The 20,650-nt window shown below is 41.6% G+C and overlaps 1 protein-coding gene across 24 annotated transcripts in view; it reads left to right on the forward strand.

Moving 5' to 3' along the window:
• OSBPL1A (oxysterol binding protein like 1A) overlaps window positions 1-20,650 on the forward strand; it is a 230,497-nt gene that overhangs the window by 64,667 nt on the left and 145,180 nt on the right. For 21 of the 24 annotated variants that reach the window (XR_016214098.1, XR_016214099.1, XR_016214100.1 and 18 more), the window contains one exon: window positions 8,287-8,368. The exons of the other annotated variants lie outside the window; for them this stretch is intronic. Coding sequence is in view for 11 of the 21 variants with exons in the window: in XM_070050375.2 (XP_069906476.2) it covers window positions 8,287-8,368 (82 nt within the window). In the remaining 10 variants the exon portion in view is untranslated. Of the gene's footprint in view, window positions 1-8,286; window positions 8,369-20,650 lie in introns of those variants that run through there. 24 annotated transcript variants of the gene reach the window in all.

The raw sequence follows: 20,650 nt of genomic DNA on the forward strand, positions 1-20,650 counted from the left end.
TCCTTTGTTGCATAGGTAGCTTGCAAATATTTTTCCCATTCTCTTCACTCTATTGAATCATTTCCTTTGCTATGCAGAAGCTTCTGAGTTTGATATATTCCGATTTGTTTAGTTTTGCTTTTGTTGCCTAAACTGTGGTTGTTTTGTCCAAGAAGTCATCATGTACACCAATGTCTTGGAGTGTTTCCCCTAAATTTTCTTGCAGGAACTTCATAGTCTCGGGTGTTAAATTTACATCTTTGATCCGTCTTGAGTTGATTTTTGTATATGGTGAGAGGAATGAATATAATTTCATTCATCTACATATATAAATCCAGTTTTGCCAGCACCATGTGTTGAAGATGTTATTTTTACTCCAATGTATGATGTGAGCACTTATGTTAAATTAGTTGGCTGTATGTATATGGATTAATTTGTGGGCTCTCTGTTCTGCTTCACTGACCTATGTGTCAGTAGTTATGCCATTGTCATGCTGTTTTAATTACTGTAGCTTTGTAGTATGCTTTGAAGTCAGATATTGTGACGACGCTAGCTTAATTTTTTTTTCCTTTTACTCAGGATCACCTGTCCTGGGTCTTTTGTGATTCCATATGAATTTTAGGAATTTATTTTCTAACTCTGTAAAGAAAGTCATTGGTATTTTGATAGGGATTGCATTGAAACTGTAGATGGCTTCAGGTAGTATAGACATTTTAATGATATCAATTCTTCTAATCCGTGAGCAAGGAATATCTTTCCATTTTTTTGTGTCCTTGTTGATTTCTTTCATCAATGTTTGATAATCTTCATCGTACAGATCTTTCACTTCTTTCGTTAAATTTATTCCTAAATATTTGATTGATTGATTGATTGATTGAGTGTGTGTGTGTGTGTGTGTGGCTATTGTGAATGGGATTTCTTTCTTGAGTTCTCTCAGTGACTTCATCATTAGCATATAAAAAATCTGTGTTTGTTTTGTAACCTGCAACTCTACTGAGTTGGTTTATCAGTTCTAACAGCTTTTTGATGGAGTGTTTAGAGAATCTAAGCTCTTCTCTGCTTTGTTGAAGGTAGTCACCAGAATTTGTTGATGGTTGCTTTACCATTAGTGCTTCTATTTTAAAACCTAATGTGTGAACTATAAGTTTAATTTTCAGATCAGTGAGCGTTGAGAAAGTAACATCTAGTAAAGCATATAAATAACATTAAAACTGCTTGGAAAAAGAAGGAAAGTTCACATGGATATGGCCAAAATCATGTTAAACAAGTACCAGATTAAACAGCACTAAATTAACTTTTTGGTTCATATTCCCTACTTGAGAAAGAAATCCTTCCTGTTTACCCTCAATATAAGGTATGTGATAAAACCTGGAAGGATTTACAAACTACACTGATATCTTTCCCAGGATTATGGTGATTTTAAGACTTCAAATGGAAACTACTTGTAAAATAAAAACTTCCTAACTTGCATATTGTTAAAAACTTTCTTAAAGCTTACTTTAGTATAATTAGCATGCTATCAATCTCAACTGTACCTTTCATTTTATTCCTTATTTGGATGTTTTGCTCACGTGATAACTAAAATTATGAAGTTTTCTATTTTAGACTTTATAGCTTCTGAAACAAATGACAGTTTTAGACACCGTTGACCAGACTATGGATATACTTCCATCTAATGGTTTGAATGCTAATTCTGTTAGAATTATTTTTTTTTTGAGAGGTAGGGAGACAGACACACACATGCACAACTACAATCTTGTGATTCGCTTTATAAACAGTGACCCTGAGTGGAGAACCAAACATGGGAGCCAAAGGAATTAGTCCAGGTCTCTGACTGGGTAGGGGGAATCTAGTCACTTGGGCCCATCACTCTGCCTCCAGGACTCTGCATTAGCCAGGAGCTGGAGTGGAGCCAGATCTTAAACCCAGGTACTCTGATTTGGGACATTGGTATGCTGATGTCTTAACCACAAGTCCAAAGCCCACCCCTAATTCCATGAATCTTGATTCTGGCTCAGTTTCTGAAGGCTGATCCAAAATAGGTGAAACTTGAATGAGCTTTGAATTGCATTGAATTGTAACTACAGTAGATTGGCTCCAATATACCCTTGATCCATAAGTTATAGGGAAATTTGGGACCACTTTGTGGAACAGTTCTATTCCTGATAGAGTTAAACATTCTTAAAGAAATTATATACTTTGGGACTGAAAAGCTCTAAAAACCAATTTTAATTCCTCAGTATGCTTCTGGATTAGCATTAAATGCATGCGTAAGAAACTGGAAAAATTCTGTCTTAGAAGATGACCATGCTATACTTTGGCACTTAGTTTACCTCCTCCCAAAATGAGGATCTCCAGAAACTTCAAACATTTTTTCACGATTCTCTGTCCACAAGCTAGGCTTCCATGGAGAAAAGTGTAAGTCATAAAAAGTCCGGTCTCATGATTGTTGCCTTAATGGCAACTTGGAAATATTTCAGAAATCACATTTGGAAAGAACATCACATGGAATATTGGTATAGAATTGCAGTATCCAGTATGATAGTTATGTCACATGTGACTGTCTATATTATTCTTAAATAAAAAATTGAGTTCCTTATTCTAACCAGCTGCATTTCAAGTGCTCAGTAGTACCGTGTGGCTACTGCATTGGAGACAGTAAAAATAGAGAATGTTTCCACCATCATAAAAAGTTTTATTAGCACTAGGATAGGCTCTTAGATTCTTAGGGTGGTGGTAGCGAAGCTGTGATGATATTCGTTGAGGAGACCTTGATTCTATAGGATCTGAACTGTATTTGTGTTATAAGAAGTAATGAGCAGATGCTAAATTTTAACAATTAGAAAATAATGTGGCCGGCGCCGTGGCTCACTAGGCTAATCCTCTCCCTTGCGGCGCCGGCACACCGGGTTCTAGTCCCGGTCGGGGCGCTGGATTCTGTCCCGGTTGCCCCTCTTCCAGGCCAGCTCTCTGCTGTGGCCAGGGAGTGCAGTGGAGGATGGCCCAAGTGCTTGGGCCCTGCACCCCATGGGAGACCAGGATAAGTATCTGGCTCCTGCCATCAGATCAGCGCAGTGTGCCGGCCGCAGTGCGCCAGCCGCGGCGGCCATTGGAGGGTGAACCAACGGCAAAGGATGACCTTTCTCTCTGTCTCTCTATCTACTCTGCCTGTCAAAAAAAAAAAAAAAGAAAAAAAAAGAAACTGTCCTGATTTAAGAATAATTATGCAAAAAGGTGCATGAACATCAACATGGGGCCAATAAAGACTTGTAGATCTAGATAAGAATGAGGTGGATTTTTTTTAAAGATTTTATTTATTTGAGAGGTAGAGTACAGACAGTGAGAGGAAGAGACAGAGAGAAAAGTCTTCCTTCCTTTGGTTCACTCCCCAAATAGCTGCAATGGCCAGAGCTGCGCTGATCTGAAGCCAGGAGCCAGGAGCCTCTTCCTGGTCTCCCACGTGGGTGCAGGGGCCCAAGGACTTGGGCCATCCTCTGCTGCTTTCCCAGGCCACAGCAGAGAGCTGGATCAGAAGAGGAGCACCAGGACTGGAACTGGCTTCCATATGGGATGCCGGTGCCGCAGGCGGAGGATTAACCTGTGCCATGGCGCTGGCCCCAGGTGGATTTTTTAAAAAGACTTTTTTTTATTTAAACTGCTGAATGGCAGAGAGGGAGAGGGATCTTCTGTCCACTGTTTCATTGCCTAAATGGCTGCAATGGCCAGGGCTGGGCCAGGCGGAAGCCAGGAACCTGAAACTCCATTCTGGTCTCCCCTATAAGAGGCAGAGGCTCAAGAACTTTAGCTGTTCTCTGCTTTCCCAGATGCATTAACAGGAAGTTGAATCAGAAGTGGAACAGTAGGGACTTGAACTAGCACTTCAGTACTGGATACTGCTATTGCTAGCAGCAGCTAAACCCCCTGAGCCACAATAGTGGCCATGAGGGGGATTTATTCAAACTAAAAAACTTAGGATATGTAGTGAAGGAAAAATGGCAAGCAATCATATGGTATATCCTATGTGCTACTTGGGAAGACAAAAGCTGGGATGTATGTAGACATACTTGCATAGGCTTAGATCATTTCCGGAGAGAGGAGAAATGAACACTTGCTGCTTTGGGGCTAGGAAAGGAACAAAACTGGGGAGCTCTAGGACTGATGGTATGTGAGAGGGAATTATTTTTCTGTGTAGATTCTCTTTTATTTTTAGTTGGTATAACTATGTTGCAAAACATTTTTTAAGAAAATTACAAGACAGGGCCTTAATATTCACCAGGTCCCCCAAAGAATATTTGTGCTGGGAGTTGACTAAGAGCAAGGGAAAACTGGATTAATGGGCTGACCTTGAAGTAGATTTGGCTGAAATTCGGGGAAAGTTGAGCTGAGTTCTAGGCACCAATACATGGACTTTCCTGCAGGGAGGAAAATTATCATGGTTCTACAATCCATAATTTAAAAAGTTGGAATTAATGTTACTGAGGCATAGTTTGTATACAATAAAATAAATTCACTTTATATCTTCAGTTAGATGTCTTCTGGCAAAATGGATATGACCTGTGTAATCATCACTGTTATCAAGATACAAATACAGGGGTGAAGAACCTTTTTTCTGCGAAGGGCCATATAGAATTATCAACTTAAGAATTATCCTGCTATAGATTTATTGAATTTTGAGTCCTGCCTCTGGTCCCCTTGAATTTGCAGGCCTAATGTGGCCCACTGTCCAGACGGTCTCCACCCTGATGGAGAAGATTTTTATCTCCTCCAAAGGCTGCCCGGCTTGCCTTTGCAGACGGTGCCCTCCACATTCCTCTCAGGCCACCACCTAGCTCCTGACACTGATACAATGACAATGTCATTATAGGCATTGTCCGTTTGGCTATTCTAGAATTCCATGCCAACAGAATCATATAGCAGGTGCTCTTTCATGTCCTTCACTCACTGTAATATTGAGTGTATTGGTAGTTTTTCCTTTTTATTGCTGTGTAGTAAGTAATGTATTTCTACTTAATTAACCAAATGGGGAGTTTCTACATTGTGTAGTCTGAAATTAATTACCTCGCACCTGGTGGGGGTGAGGTGGGGTGTTTGGCACATTGGTTAAGACACTGTGGTTTGGGACATCCACGTCCCATATTAGAGTGCCTCGGTTCAGCTCCTGGCCCTGCTCTCCGTCCCAGCTTCCTGTTAATGCAGTTTCCAGAAGGTAGCACATGGTGGGTGTGCATGGTTGGATCTCTGACACTCAAGTGGGAGATGCAGATTGAGCTCTTGGCTCCTCACTTTGGCCTGGCCCATCCCTGAGTGTTGTGGGCATGAGTGGGGTGAACCAGTGGATGGGAGATCTCTGTCTTTGTCTTTGTCTCTCTTTTTTGCTTTTCAAATGAATAAATTTAAAAGAAATTACCTCTTTGCTATCTGCTTCTGCACAGCTGCCTGTCCTGTTGATTTGGCATTGCCCTAAATATCAGGACAAGGAAGTTTAATATCAGCTAAAATCAACTGAACAGCTGAAACGTGGGTGGACAAGTCAGTGTGACTGAAGTTCCTTAGCTGGACGCCTTCTGACCTTCTGTGCCTCCGTTCGTTGGGCATCATTCTTGTTCTATGTGCTTTGTCCAGATAACTTGGCCAAAGTAAAAACACACTGACACTTTACAGATGAGAGTATCATTTGTAGTGGGAGCCCCACTTAGAGTAAATAAGCAGAAATCAGAACTTTAATAAAAGAGTCGCTGACATGTGTATGGCATAGAAGTCAAGAATGAAACAACTGTATTGGACTCTAAAGAATTCATAGCATTAACGTTCACAAATAATGTTTAGATTTTTATAATATAACCAAGATCTGCTAAGGAGAATTTACAGCACTCTGGGGACTCTGTTGTATTTCTTGTATTAATAATCAGTCTTTTTTCTTTTTAGTATCCACTGAATGGCACTAAGTTGTTTGGAAATGACAATAATTTGTTTAGAATAGAAGACACATGTTGTACCCAACTTGAATGTGTGGATCCAGTTTTCTCCAGCTGACATGTTATATACCTTTTAATACAAGAAGTCATCAATCAAGGAAACTTTTTTTTAGTAACTGTCAGGTAGATAAGCTAAGTGAAGATGAATGTGATTTAAGCATTTGAGGACAATGCTCTAGAGAATGTTTGCCTCTCTTAATTATAACTTCAGGCTCTACCTGTTTATTACAGCTTCACAGTCTGCAGGTGAAGCCAATGCTTGCTTTTATGCATCTAGCCAATTTTTACCATACAAAGGAAAGGAGAAAACAGTAGTGTTGACTTGCACGTGATCAGGAATATTAAATATGTATACAGCAAGGATGACGATTTTCTATTAATAAATCATGAGCAATGCATTCGGTTGCAGCGCCTGTTTCCAGGTCAACTTTTTCCCTACCTTCAACGTGTGTTCTCAGGTTACTGAAAAAATCATCAAGCATATCATTTCTCTTTCTATGGCATTTTAAATTGCGTAGTGTTAGGTAATTTCCCTCTCAGAAAGAGGAAAATAACTGAATTATATTGAGGTATTGTTAGCAATCTCAAAACAAAAAGAGAGGGTAATGCAAATTTAAAGTAGAACATTGCCTGTCACTAATGTGGTACCATGAATAATTCTGCTGTGGTTGGGCTGCGCTTCATAAGCACTGAAAAATTCATAAGGTGAAATAGGAGAAAGGGGTGCTTACCTGGGTCACCTTGGCACATGGAGCTATGGAAGGTTTAATTTGGGAGGCAAAATGTTTTATGATGGACCAGATGAGATTAAGAGTACAAAGTGGAGAAGTTTCATGAGGCTAAATGTTTTACTCTACCTACAACAATGTTATTCTAATATTTTTATTGCCATATCCAAGGATATTTACAGTATAATTTTCTTGTTTGTTCTTCCTACTTCTTTAGAGGGAAACTATATATAAAATGAACTTCAAGATTACATTGTTAATATAATAAACAGTTGTAGCTGACTCTTCATTTTGTACTTGTAAATATGCATTAAGATGGGAATGTAACCTCTACCATGATATTCTGTTATTATGTTTTTCCTTCATGGATCTAAATATGTAGAACTTGCAAACAAGGTGATTGCTTTCTATAATTTTGTTTTCATAAGCTCTTACTTACTAAGAAAATGTCTCTATTAGGTGCTAGGGTGATCTTAGATTGTAGAATGAAAATCAACTTGAAGTTTCCGAATGTTGGGATCATATGGTTTTTTTTTTTTAAACAAAAGTAGTTTTTAAAATATATTCTTTCTAAAAATGTTTATTTTCATCTCCTTGAAAGAGTGACAGAGAGTGAGAGAGAGTGAGTGAGAGATCAGTATTTCATCTACTGGTTTACTCCCCAAATGTTTGCATCAACCAGAGCTAGCCCAGGTTGAAGCCAGAATCCAAGAATTCCATCTGATTCTCCCATGTGGGTAGCAGGGACCCAAGCATTGGAGCCACAAACTACTGTCCTCCAGGATGTGTTAGCAAGAAGCTGGATCAGAAGCAGAGCAGCTAGGATGCTTGGGTTTCTAACTGGTACTCTGATATGGGGCAGCAGCTTAACTTGCTGTGCCACAATGCCCGCCATAAATTATACTATTTTTTAACCCCAAAATATTTATTTATTTATTGTTTGAAAGGCAAAGTTACAGAGAAGCAGATAGAGAGAGAGAGAGAGAGAGAGAGAGAGATTTAGTTATTCCATCTGCTGGTTCACTCCCTAAATGGCTGCAATAGCAGGAGCTGGCTTCCTTTGGGTCTCCCACGTGGGTGCAGGGGCCCAAGGACTTGGGCCATCTTCCACTGTTTTCCCAGGCCACAGCAGAGAGCTAGATTGGAAGTGGAGCCACCGGGACCCGCACCAGCACCCATATGGGATGCCAGCACTACCAGTGCTGCTCTACCTGCTATGCCACAGCGCTGGCCCTAAACTATATTCTTAAGGAATGCATTTTGTAATTTCATGATGAATTTAATCAGGCTTACTAAAAATACTAATAAATCACAGAAGTAACTCCTCAGATATCATGAGAAAGTAGTGATAATACAGTTTATGGTTGTATGGCATCAACATGACAGATGTTGAGTATATTTAGAATTTAGAAATATTAATCTGTACTTGATTGAATGTTATATTCAGTTTCTCAGGAAATGTTCTTCCACTTTTTCTTCCTATAAGGAATACGTCTTTATTATATATATCTGAACTGAAAGTTTTTGCAGAAACATTAAAACATAAGTAATGTAGAAAGCCTTCATTGGTTTTTCTAATTTGATTCTTTTTTTTTTTTTTTCAGAAAGCACAAACATGTCAACAGAGACTAGATAGAGAAATTTCCAACTTTCTCAAAATGATTAAGGAATGTGACATGGCTAAAGGTAAAAAAAAAAATGAATAAATGTTGAAATAAACACTACCCAAAGAAATCACTGTTTTAACACAACCCATTATCACCACTATCATAGGTGTTGTCACTTTGTGGTCTTTTTTGACTATATGTTTTAAATAATTTTTAGTTTTAAATTCACAATTGCATTTGCTGAAACTATTTGGAAATTCTAAAAAGGCCATTTAAAATTTCTGCTCACTGAGGATGCTCATTGTATTGATATTTTTATTCTTTTAAGAAAAAGTTTTAAGTTACTATTTTGGGATTTTAAGTTCATTTTTCTACATACTGAGAATTTTGCTTAAGAATTCCATAAAATGTGGATTTTGGAGTTAGACTACCTATAGCTTGAGCTCATAGACTGTCACTTGCAAGTTATCATTCTAAATAGCACCTTTACTTTTCTTAGGGTCAATTATCCCATCCCCGTTTAATAGGATGCTGACTGTGTGTTTGTCATCAATAGAAAGAATGCTCTTGCTATACTGAATTTGCTTGAGGTTTTCATCATGGAAAGCTGTTGTAGTTTATCAAATGCTTTCTCTGCATGTATTGAGATAATCATATGGTTTTTACTCTTCAATCTGTTAATGTGATATATCACTTTTATTGATTTGTGAATGTTGAACCATCCCTGCATATCAAGGATAAATCCCACTTGGTCTGGGGGAATGATCTTTCTGATGTATTGTTGCACTTGATTAGCTAATTTTTTTTTTTTTTGACAGGCAGAGTGGACAGTGAGAGAGAGAGACAGAGAGAAAGGTCTTCCTTTTTGCTGTTGGTTCACCCTCCAATGGCCGCTGCGGCCAGTGCACCGCGCTGATCTGATGGCAGGAGCCAGGTGCTTCTCCTGGTCTCCCATGGGGTGTAGGGCCCAAGTACTTGGGCCATCCTCCACTGCACTCCCTGGCCACAGCAGAGAGCTGGCCTGGAAGAGGGGCAACCAGGACAGAATCCTGCGCCCCGACCGGGACTAGAACCCGGTGTGCTGGCGCTACAAGGCGAAGGATTAGCCTAGTGAGCTGCGGCGCTGGCTTTTTTTTTTTTTTTTTTTTTTTTTGACAGAGTGGACAGTGAGAGAGACAGAGAGAAAGGTCGCTAATATTTTGTTAAGGATTTTTGCATCTATGTTCATCAGGAATATTGGTCTATAATTCTCTTTCTCTGTTGGATCTTCTAACTTAGGAATTAAGATGATGCCTCATAGAACAAGTTTGGGAAGATTCCCTCCTTTTCAATTGTTTTGAATAGCTTAAGAAGAATTTGAAGTAGTTTTTTAGATGTCTGATAGAATTCAGCAGTGAAGCCATCTGGTCCTGGGATTTCTTTGTTGGAGGGCCTTTATTACTCCATCTTGGTTATTGTTATTGATCTGTTTAAGTCTTCTGTGTCTTGATGACTCAATTTTGGTAGATTGTATGTGTCCAGGAATTTATCCGTTTCTTCTAGATTTTCCAATTTGTTGGCATGTAACTCTTTGTAGTAATTCTTGATGATTCTTTTTATTTCTGTGGTATCTGTCATTACATTTCCTTTTTCATCTCTGATTTTATTAATTTGAACCTTCTCTATTTTTTGGCTAGTGGCCAAAAAGTGGTGTATCAATTTTGTTTTTTCAAAGAACCAGTTTTTTCATTTCACTGATCTTTTGTATTTTTGGCTTCAGTTTTGTTTATTTCTTCACTAATTTTAATTATTTCTTTCCTCCTACTAATTTTGGGTTTGGTTTGTTGTTATTTTTCTAGGTCTTTGAGATATATTAAAGCTCATTTATTAATGCCATTGCAGTTTCTTGATGTAGGTACCAATTGCTGTAAACTTCCTTTTTAACACTGCTTTTGTTGTATCTCATAACTTTTGATATGTTATATTGTCATCTTCACTTTTTTCTACAAATTCTTTGATTTCCCTTTTGATTTTTTTCTGTGACCCACTGTTCATTCAGGAGCATGTTGTTAAGTCTCCATGCATTTGCATATATTCTAGAGATTCTTGAGCTATTAATTTCCAGCTTAATTCTATTGTGGTCAGAAAATATATATGGTATGATTTTTTTTGATTGATTGAGACTTGCTTTATGGTCTACCTTATGGTCTCTCCTACAGAAAGTTCCATGCACTGATGAGAAGAATGTGTATTCTGTGACTGTGGGATGAAATGTTCTGCAAATACCAGTTAGGTCCATTTGGTTCAAAGTGTAGATTAACCTTGTTATTCCTATGTTGACTTGTTCATTTATGAAAGTGGGGTGTTTAAAGTCCCCTATTACTATTGTATTGGAGTCTATGTCTCCCTTTAGATACATTAACATTTACTTTAAATAGTGAGGTGCCTTAGCATTGGATGTATATACATTTACTATAGTCATGTCTTCCTATTGAATTGATCTCTTAATCATTATATAGTGCTCTACTGTCTCTTTTTGTTGTTGTTGTTGTTGTTGACAGGCAGAGTTAGTGAGAGAGAGAGGCAGTGAGAAAGGTCTTCCTTTTTCCGTTGGTTCACCCCCCAAATGGCTGCTACGGCCGGTGTGCTGTGCCAATCCGAAGCCAGAAGCCAGGTGCTTCCTCCTGGTCTCCCATGCGAGTGCAGAACCCAAGCACTTGGACCGTCCTCCACTGCCTTCCGAGGCCACAGCAGAGAGCTGGACTGGAAGAAGAGCACCTGGGTAGAATCCAGCGCCCCAACCAGGATTAGAACCCGAGGTGCTGGAGCCGCAGGCGGAGGATTAGCCAAGTGAGCCGTGGCACTGGCCCTACTCTGTCTCTTTGAACAATTTGCATGTTAAATTCTACTTTGTCTGATATTAGGATGGCTATGCCTGCTTGTTTTTGTTTTCTGTTAGCATGGAATATCATTTTCCATCCTTTCACTTTCAGTCTGTGTGTATTTTTGTTGATGAGATGTGTTTATTGTTTGCAGCATATAGTTGAGTCTTGTTTTTTTAATCCAGTTTGCTAGTCTATCTTTTAATGGAAGAATTTAGGCCATTTATAGTCAAGATTACTATTTTTTTTTTTAAATTTTTTGACAGGCAGAGTGGACAGTGAGAGAGAGAGACAGAGAGACAGAGAGAAAGGTCTTCCTTTGCCGTTGGTTCACCCTCCAATGGCCGGCATGCTGCGACCGGTGCACCACGTTGATCTGATGGCAGGAGCCAGGTACTTATCCTGGTCTCCCATGGGGTGCAGGGCCCAAGCACTTGGGCCGTCCTCCACTGCACTCCCGGGCCACAGCAGAGAGCTGGCCTGGAAGAGGGGCAACCGGGACAGAATCCGGCGCCCCGACCGGGACTAGAACCCGGTGTGCTGGCGCCGCAGGGCGGAGGATTAGCCTAATGAGCCGCGGCGCCGGCCAAGATTACTATTGATAAGTGATGACTTAGCCCTGTAATTTTTCGTTAAATATTCCTATTATTTGCTTTGGATTTCCGTTGAACTTTTACTGTGAGATTTTTTGCCTTCACCTTCTTTCATAATGAGAACTGTGTTTTTGTGTGCAGCACATCTTTAAGCATCTTTTGAAAGGCTGGACAAGTGGTGACAAATTCTTTTAATTTCTGTTTGCTGTGGAAGGTCTTTACTTCACCTTCATTCATAACTGAGAGGTTTGCAGCATACAGTATTCTGGGTTGACAGTTTTTTCTCTTTAAGACTTGAACTGTGTCTCTCCATTCTCTCCCATCCTATATGGATTCTGATGAGAAATCAGCTGTGAATTTAATGGGAGATCCTCTGAAAGTTCTAATGTTTTTCGCATGCACATTTTAGAATCTTTTCTTTATGCTTTACTGTTAAAAGTTTGACTACAATGTGTTGTGGTAAAGATCTTTTCCGTTCATCTATATCAGGAATTCTGTGTGCCTCATGTACTTTGATGTCCCTTACTTTCTCAAAATTGGGGATGTTTTCTGTAATTATTTCACAGACTAGGCCTTCTAATCCATTCTCTTTCTACACCTTCAGGAACTTCTAAGACCTGTATGTTGGGTCATCCGATAATATCCCATAAATCTCCAACACTGTTTTTTATTTTTCTAATTTCTCCTTCCTTTTTTAGTCTGATTGAAATTTCCAAAGATTTGTCTTCTAGCTTGGATATTGTTTCTTCTTCCTCACCAAGTCTGTTGTTAAGGCTTTTCACTGTATTTCTTACTTTACATATTGAATTCTTCATTTCTAGTATTTCAGTTTGATTTCTTTTCAAAAATCTCAATCTCATGGGAAAATTTTTCATCCATTTCATGTAGGGATTTCTTTAACTCTTCAATTTGCTTCTCATTGCTTCTGAGTAATTCTATGATTAATCTTTTGATTTCCTTTTCAGGCATTTCATCAATCTCTTTGTCTTCACATTCGAATATTGAAGTGTTTCTGTATTCCTTTAGGAAGTCATGTTGTCTTCCTTATTTCTTGACTTTCTGCTTTTTTAAAGTCATTCTTTTGGAAATACTTGTTGCTTTTCTTCTCTGATGGCTTTTACTTTTGAACTGTACCTCTGTGGATTAGCAGAATATCTGCTCTTTTGGTGAATACCCATACCTAGGTGTGGCCAGGGAGCTCTGGTCAGTGATTGGGGGGACAGGATGGGGATTGTATCCAGGGTGATACCCAAGTTGGATGTGGTACATCTCCTATATTGTCAGCAGGGGGCAGGGTGTGAATGCTTTTGTTGGCATAATCACATCCTCACCACCTCTTTACCAAGATGATCAATGCCCTCAGTTAGACCACACTGGGGGCAAGACTTACCTGTGCTGCTGCATGAACCTCACAAGGAACTGTGCAATTCTCATGTGACCATAGATCCTGCTACAGTGACCAACCTGGCAGTCAGGGACCTCTGAGCCTCTGCTGCCACACTCAGTGATTGCCCAGAGACCCAGCTACACCCTGTGCCCTTTGTGCAGTCAGCATGTTCCCACAGTCACAGGGTGCATAGGATTCACTCTGCCCCAATAACCTGTCCCATCCAGGGGGAGGCAGAGATGTTCCCAAGAGCCAGTTGCCTGTGGATACTCCGCCTTGGTGGTTTGAACCTCAGAGTCTCTAATATGTTGAGAGTCTGGGGTTACCTCATAGTCCTGTGTTGGTGCCCAGCCTTCTGTCAGTTTTCCCAGACTCAAAGTTACTTGGGAATATAGTTTTTTTTTCCCCTCTGGTAAAATCCCTGGATCACATACAGCAACCTCCACAGCTACTGCTGGTGTTACAGTGGCTCCTTCTGCCCACCAGTTGCCAGATGTGCACAAGAGCTTCTGTAGCCGTCACTGGTGTCAAAATGTCTTCTCCCTGCCTGTTGCTGGGCACGTGCATGTGAGCTGCTGCAGCTGCTACAGGTGTCAGTATGGTGCCTTGTCCCCATAAGTTACTGGGTGCATACAAAAGCCACTGCAGCTGCTCCTAATGTCAAGGTAGTGCCCTCTCCCAGCTGGTTGCTAGGCACCATTGTGGGAGGATGGAGAGAGAAACATGCCCTTTTTTTGCTGTGTTAGCTGGGTACTTTTCTGTACCCCTTAGGGCTCCAGTCTGGACTCCAAGACAAAAGACAAAAGCTCTCCCTCCGGCAATATCACCAGTGGCACGGGTGCTGCTGTCTGCCCTCACCTAACTCTCAATGCCTGTTCTTCCTTCGTCTCATGGCTGTGGAGATCCAGTGTTGTGTCCCCACTCATTGCTGCACTTCCGCATCTTCCACACTGCTCCACGGCATCTCTCTTCCTTCTGTAGATCTCTTTCCAGCTCTCTCCTGGTTTTGTTACTATTTTCCCCTAGCCTAAAGCAGTACGTCCTTTCCCTATTATGCCGTCTTGGAATCTCACCATCAGTGGGCTTTTTTTTTTTTTTTTTTTTTTGACAGGAAGAGTGGACAGTGAGAGAGAGACAGAGAGAAAGGTCTTCCTTTGCCGTTGGTTCACCCTCCAATGGCTGCCGCGGCCAGTGCACTGCGGCCGGCGCATCGCGCTGATCCGATGGCAGGAGCCAGGTGCTTTTCCTGGTCTCCCATGGGGTGCAGGGCCCAAGCACTTGGGCCATCCTCCACTGCACTCCTGGGCCACAGCAGAGAGCTGGCCTGGAAGAGGGGCAACCAGGACAGAATCCGGTGCCCCGACCGGGACTAGAACCCGGTGTGCCAGCGCTGCAAGGTGGAGGATTAGCCTAGTGAGCCGTGGCGCTGGCCCATCAGTGGGCTTTTAAAACATCTCCCCTGAGAACCACCAAAAGTAAGAAGAGACAATGACATTCAAAAGATGTAGAAGTAGTCCAAAGTGACGTGAAATAGAAAGATTAATTCATTTAACCTGGACCAAGGAATGAGTTTTATTGGAACCACAACCAAATTAAGCATTTAGAAAAAATCTTAAACCTTGAGTCAAATCTTTTGGTTTCACATGGTCTGTATGACATGTCACTCAAAATGATGGTATGCATATCTGTATTAGCAATGACTGCACCATCCAATGCTGATGAGCTAATAAATAAACTTTGCTTAGTAATATGCATAATATTTGATCTCATGAGGGATTTTTTTTTTTTTTTATTTTGAACTATGCCATCTGGGAGGTGTCTGGTTGTGATCTGACAGCTGTGTGTTTATATATCCACAGTGAAGTTCAGATTGCTTATTCACAGTTACAAAGATTATTTTCTGAAAGGTCACTGTAGATAAACAGAACTGCATTTTGTATAAATAATAAATAGGATTGCCGGTGCCGCGGCTCACTAGTTGCGGCGCCGGCACACCGGGTTCTAGTCCTGGTCGGGGCGCAGGATTCTGTCCCGATTGCCCCTCTTCCAAGCCAGCTCTCTGCTGTGGCCAGGGAGTGCAGTGGAGGACGGCCCAAGTGCTTGGGCCCTGCACCCCATGGGAGACCAAGATAAGTACCTGGCTCCTGCCATCGGATCAGCACGGTGCGTGGGCTGCAGCGCGCCGGCCGCGGCAGCCATTGGAGGGTGAACCAACGGCAAAGGAAGACCTTTCTCTCTGTCTCTCTGTCTCTCTCTCTCACTGTCCACTCTGCCTGTCAAATAAATAAATAAATAAATAAAATAAAAATAAATAGGATTAAGATGATTTTATGGAGTGGAGAGTTGAAGATAATTAACTCCTCTGTCTATGTATTGTTTGTACAGTATTTTTAAAGATTTATTTATTTATTTATTTGAAAGAGTTACACACACACACACACACACACACACACACAGATCTTCCATCTGCTAGTTCATTCCCCAAATGGCTGCAATGGCCAGGGCTGGGCCAGGCTGAAGTCAGGAGCTAGGAGTTTCATCTAAGTCTCCCATGTGGGTGCAGGGGCCTAAAAACTTGGGCCATCCTCTGCTGCTTTCCTAAGCACATTAGCGGAGCTGGATCAGAATTGGAACATCTAGTTCTTTTTTTTTTTTTTTTAATTTTTTTTTTTTTTTTTTTTTTGACAGAGTGGACAGTGAGAGAGAGAGACAGAGAGAAAAGTCTTCCTTTGCCGTTGGTTCACCCTCCAATGGCCTCCGCGGCTGGCGCACTGCGGCCGGTGCACCGCGCTGATCTGATGGCAGGAGCCAGGAGCCAGGAGCCAGGTGCTTTTCCTGGTCTCCCATGGGGTGCAGGGCCCAAGCACCTGGGCCATCCTCCACTGCACTCCCTGGCCACGGCAGAGGGCTGGCCTGGAAGAGGGGCAACTGGGACAGAATCCGGCGCCCCGACCGGGACTAGAACCTGGTGTGCCGGCGCCGCTAGGCGGAGGATTAGCCTAGTGAGCCGCGGCGCCGGCCGGAACATCTAGTTCTAACCAGTGCCCATATGGGATGCTGGTGTCATAGGCTGTGGCTTTATCTGCTAAGCCACAACTCCAACCCTGTACAGTAATCTTACACCCTTTGTTTCCTTTGAGGAAATGGTTAGATATACACCTGGCCTGCACATCTAAGCTGCTTTATGTTGTCTCTTAGGGACTTCTCACATAAAAACTCAAATATTTGTGCATAGAATCCATCTTATTATTGTAATTTTTATATGCTAGTACAAAATCGTATTAAAGATCCAGGTTCCTTTTTTCATCTCAGTTTCTACCATACTTGTTGGATTCCTTTTTTAAAAATTTATTTGAAAGGCCAAGCTACAGAGAGAGAGAGAGGGACACAAATCTTCCACCCACTGGTTTACTCCCCAAACGGCTACAACAACTGGGGCTGGGCCAGGCCAAAACCAGAAGCCCAGAACTCCATGGAAGTGTCCTACGTGGTTGGCAGGGACCCAAGTACATGGGCCATCTTCCATTGTTTTTCCAAGCCATTTTCAAGGAACTGGATTGGCAATGGAGCAGCCAGGACTTGAACTGGTGCCCTAATGGGATGTCGATATCATAAACAGGGGCTCAACCAGCTGTGCCACAGTTCTGGCTCTTCCTTTGTTTTTAAGGTTTATTTATTGGAAAGGCAGAGTGATGAATAGACCTTTCATCTTCTGATTCACTCCCCAAAGTCTGCATACCAGAACTGGGCCAGACCAAAGCCAGGAGCTGGGAACTTCATTTGGGTCTCCCATATGGCGGGTAGGGGCCCAAATGCTTGGGCCATCCTCTACCCTGCAAATGTAGTAGCAGGGAGCTGGATTGCAAGTGGAGCAGCTGATGCTCCTGTATGGGATTCTGGTGTCTCAAGCAGCAACTTAACCCACTGTACACAATGCTGGCCCTGACTACTTGGGTTCTATGTTACCTTAGTTCCAGATCAGGGGTGGCAGCCAATCCTTTAGTCTCCATGATTTTAGGGAACTATTGGAAGTCAGATTCTGTGATGCAAGGTATTATTACTGCAAGATTTTTATAAAGGTATTTTTTGATAATTTTTTTTCTTTTGAAAGATTTTTTCATCGATCCTGGCAACTCCAGCATAAAATACGAGCTCTTTATCCTGGCATTAAAGGACATCCGCAGCCCAGTCACAATCTACTTTTTTTTTTTTTTTAAGATTTATTGATTTATTTGAAGGAATTACAGAGAGAGGGAGAGACCGAGAAAGATCTTCCATCCACTAGTTAACTCCCCAGATGGCCACAGTGGCTGGGGCTGGGCCAGGATGAAGCCAAAAGCCATAGCTTATTCTAGGACTCTCACATGAGTGGCAGGATCTCAAGCACTCGGGCCACATTCCTCTGCTTTTTCCAGTCCATTAGCAGGGAGCTGGATCAACAGTGGAGCAGCTGGGACCCAAACTGGTGCCCATATGAGATGCTGGGCACAAGTGGTGGCTCAACCCACTATGTTACAACGTCGGCCCCAAGAAAAAGTCTTAAAGACAAAAGCCCTTCTCTCCAACCTATTAGAACTCTTTCCTCAAAATCTTAGCCTTTGAGCTAACAAACTTAGCAGTACCTCTTCCCTCTTGCCACCCTGGTTCAAATCAAGACTTTCTCACATGGCCTGATAAAACAGCCTTCTGACTGGTCCTCAGATTCTGCCCTTGCCTCAGCAGTCCCTGACCCAGGGGGAATACTTTGAATGCATATACTTTGCTAAAACATCCAGTGGCTTCCAGATCATCCCACTTGCAGTGAAAGAATCCTGCGAATAATGACCAAAGTAGCCTTCTATTTTCTCTTTACTTCCTTGTTTTTATCTCCTGGTTCCTCTTTGTGCCCCATTCCAGCCTCACTGGCCTTCCTGCTGTCCTTCAAATATTCAGGCACATGCCTGCCTCTGGCCTTAAGTGTGCAGTTCCCTCTCCCAGCAAGGCTTCTCTCCAGGGTTCCCGTTTCCTTACTTCTCGGTCTTTCCTCAAAGGGTTCCTTCTGACCAAGGTTCGCTCTTGCCATCTGTGCTGGTTTGCTCTGTCTTCTGTACCCATTCTCTGCTGGGCTTCCTTGCTCTTGAACTTGTGATTAGATTCAGCCAGTGGAGACTGGTCAGGAGTATGGTGGAGGAGAAGTGGGTCAGGGGTTTATCTGCATTCCTTCCAGCTAGTCAGTGCTTTAACACTGCCTGACTTCTTTCACCAAAGGCCCCACCAAACTCTAACTGTAACTTAACAACTCTGTCCCTTTCCCTTGTACCCTCTGACCCAGGGCGGTAACTCTCCTGCATGCCGGTATCTGTTACTTCCTTCAGCCATCCTCACCTCTGTGAGCAATTTCTTTGCAATTTTTTTCTTAACCTTTGAACATGCCAGCTCCTCCATGCCAGCAGTCTCTGATACCTCATCCTCTCCACAATTTCAGCTCCCCCTCAAGACTTGCCATCCCTCTCTTACCAATTTCTCTTCCTTGCCACTTTTCAGACTTGTTTTCTGTATGTGTGGTTGATTCTCTGCCTCCCACCAGCATATCAGGATACTTGAAAGATTTGTGAAAAATAAAATGGAATTTAAAAGGAGTTTGTTAGTATAAAAGAAATTTGAAATTCATATTATGAGGGGTCTTCAGAAAGTCCATGTAAAATGCAAACTATGAAAAAACTAGGTCTGGGGCTGGCGCTGTGGCACAGTGGTTTAGTGCCCTGACCTGAAGCACCGGGATCCCATATGGGTGCTGGTTCTAGTCCTGGTTGTTCCTCTTCCCATCCAGCTCTCTGCTATGGCCTGGGAAAGCAGTGGGAGATGGCCCAAGTCCTTGGGCCCCTGCACTCATGTGGGAGACCCGCAAGAAGCTCCTGGCTTTGGATTGGCGCAGCTCCAGCCGTTGCGGCCAACTGGGGAGTGAACCATTGGATGGAAGATCTCTCTCTGTCTCTGCCTCTCCTCTCTCTGTGTATCTGTGCCTTTCAAATAAATAGAATATATCTTAAAAAAAAAAAAAAAAGAAAAAACTAGGTTTGATTCTCAAATATTTTATACCAAAATACATTTATCTTTGAATTCTGTTTTCCATGAACTTTTTGAATTACCCTTGTATAAATTCCATGAGGACAAAAGTTTGTTTGCTGATGATTTTCATATTCTAAACAGTGCATGGCATGCGGTAAAGGGGAATCCCTTTCTGTCAATCTCAGCTCCCCCACCCACTCCACCCCGCCGCCTGCCATATAATGAATGGGTGATTGAAATGAACTGACCTACTTATCTAGCTTATAAATTTTTAACTTATTTCTCTGAGACTCAGGGAGAAACAGTATATTTGTCAAGCTAGTAAATGTGAAGATTGTATAAGTCAATGAGATCTTACTGAGAAAGAGTTACCAATGTGACTGGAATACTTTGCTTTGTTTTGCCAATAGATGCCACTGGTTTTTATATTTTACTCTTTTCTTCATTCAAGTTTCTCTAATGGGCAGATCTTTGAGTAATGCTTTCATTGAGGGTTTGTGAGTAGTAGAATCTCTACTTAAATCTTTATTTCACCCTCACTGGGTTAAAGTTCTCTTCCACTAGCATTTTGAAAATGTGATTTCAACTTCTTACTTCTGGTATGTTTCTGACTCCTAAATATGATTCTTTTGTAGGCAGTCTAGTTTGTTTTTTCCCTCACTGCTGCAAAATTTTTACTTTATCTTTGGTATTTTTGATTCTATTCTGTCACTTGGTTTAGATTTTGTTATACTGTATCTTGAGACTTGTTCTTTTTAAGTCAAGATGTCATATCTTTCATTCAGTCTATAACAGTTTTTAGCCACTATGTCTTCTGATTTTGGTTCTTTATTTCTTTATTTTATTTTTATTTATTATTTTATTTATTCTTCCTGTTCTCTTCAGCCAGAATGTCTAATAGATGTATGTTGGACATTCTTATGTTGTCTTCTATTTGCTGTTCCACTTCTATTTTTCTGCATTGCATTCTGAGTAATTTTCAGATGTATTTTCTTGGTCTATTTTGCTGTTTAGTCCTTTGACTTTATTTTTTTAAATTTTTATTCATATAAAGAAAACTGATTATATGTATTTCAGAGATACAATTCTAAGAAGATAACCATACTTCTCTCCTTCCCCCTTCTCTCAATTCCCTCTCTTAACTTTGTTTTTTTTTCTTTTAATTTTTACAATAACATACTTTTTTTTTTTTTGACAGGCAGAGTGGACAGTGAGAGAGAGAGACAGAGAGAAAGGTCTTCCTTTTGCCGTTGGTTCACCCTCCAATGGCCGCCGCGGCTGGCGCGCTGTGGCCGGCGCACCACGCTGATCCGATGGCAGGAGCCAGGAGCCAGGTGCTTTTCCTGGTCTCCCATGGGGTGCAGGGCCCAAGCACCTGGGCCATCCTCCACTGCACTCCCTGGCCACAGCAGAGAGCTGGCCTGGAAGAGGGGCAACCGGGACAGAATCTGGCGCCCCGACCGGGACTAGAA

The sequence above is a fragment of the Oryctolagus cuniculus genome, chromosome 10 (assembly GCF_051225735.1).
Source record: "Oryctolagus cuniculus isolate XC-2025 breed Fujian yellow rabbit chromosome 10, ASM5122573v1, whole genome shotgun sequence".
NCBI lineage: Eukaryota > Metazoa > Chordata > Mammalia > Lagomorpha > Leporidae > Oryctolagus > Oryctolagus cuniculus.